Source organism: Aureococcus anophagefferens, assembly GCF_000186865.1.
Source record: "Aureococcus anophagefferens unplaced genomic scaffold AURANscaffold_113, whole genome shotgun sequence".
NCBI classification, from domain to species: Eukaryota; class Pelagophyceae; order Pelagomonadales; family Pelagomonadaceae; genus Aureococcus; species Aureococcus anophagefferens.
This window is the reverse complement of record NW_008705662.1, coordinates 17783-19005: the sequence shown is the minus strand read 5'-3', so window position 1 is coordinate 19005 and position 1223 is coordinate 17783. Positions and strand designations below refer to the sequence as shown.

The 1223-nt window shown below is 62.2% G+C and overlaps 1 protein-coding gene across 1 annotated transcript; it reads right to left on the bottom strand.

Annotated features, from left to right (window-relative positions):
* Nucleotides 1-14: 14 nt before the first annotated feature.
* On the bottom strand, nucleotides 15-524 carry AURANDRAFT_16041 (hypothetical protein; the record flags this gene model as incomplete). The annotated part of the gene is made up of 1 exon (XM_009044047.1): nucleotides 15-524. A coding segment is annotated over one exon (510 nt), but the record flags the coding sequence as incomplete, so codon positions are not given.
* Nucleotides 525-1223: the final 699 nt, after the last annotated feature.

Here is a 1223-nt window from a genome sequence, read left to right as displayed (position 1 = left end):
TATACGCGCGCGTCGAGGAGCGCGAGGTTCGCTATAGCTTGCTCCTCGCCCTTGGCAGCGGCGCGCTCGAACCAGTATCTGGCTTTGCCGAAATCGACTTCCGTGCCTTCTCCGTGCCCGTAACACATGCCAAGGTTGGTCTCCCCAGCGGTTAAACCTTGATTCGCCGCGAGCGCGTAGTACCGGAACGCTTCTTCATGTTTCTCCTCAGAGGAAAGTAAAAGCCCTAAATTGTTTTGCGCATCCGCGTCGCCCCGGTCCGCAGCCATGCGAAACAGCCACGCCGCCTTCTTCTTGTCCAGCTTGACGCCACTTCCAAGCTCGTGCATTTCCCCCAGGAATACCATCGCGTCCACGTCGCCGAGCTCCACGGCGCGCCGGTAAATCTTCCCGGCTTTCTTATCGGATTTCACGAGGCTGAACCGACCGACACGGTACGCATTTCCCAAATGCGTAATCGCTTCTGGCACCTCGTTCTCCACATGGCGGCGAAGACGTGCGAGGTTTTCCGCGGTATTTTCTGGGCGCGGTATGCGACAGAGGGGACACGCTTTTTGGTCGATCTTGTCCTCGCACGATCGGCAGACCTTTCGGCAGCAACAGACGCGAAACACGCCCACAGTATTCACGTCCCACTCCTCGAGACAGATCGGGCACCGCGAGCCCCACCGCGCCGACAGCGGCTCCCGCTCCGGGTTCGCCTCCCGCAGGGCACGAGCCGCCTCGTGCTCCGCCGCGATGCGCGTGCGGATCTCGTCGGCGTGCGACCGCGGCGCGGGGCCGTAGAACACGTCCCGCGGCGGCGACGGCGGGGGCGTCGGCGCTTCCGCCCGCGCCGCCTCCGCGGCTTGGATCTTCTTGCAGACCTTCCGGTGGCCCCGGTCGCGCCAGTCGATGCGTTGGCAGTCCGTCGAACAGTAGGCCGTCGTGCCGCACCCTTTACAGGGCCGGGCGTCCTTCTTCCCGCAAATCGTGCATATGTTGAGCGCCAGCTTCGTACGGGTTTTTCGCGCCTCGTACTCTCGCTTCTTCTTGATCAATTCCGGGTCCATGATCTCTGACCGCGCGCGTCCTTGCGTCGCAAAGGCAAAATCGCTTCGCTGTTCTCTCCCCCTTCGGTTCTTCCCTGCGCCGCGGCTAAGCAAAATCGCTCAAAATCCGGGCTAATTAGCTAAGCCGACCCCTAGAGCATCGCGTTCATGTCGTTCTCCATGCCCCCCTCG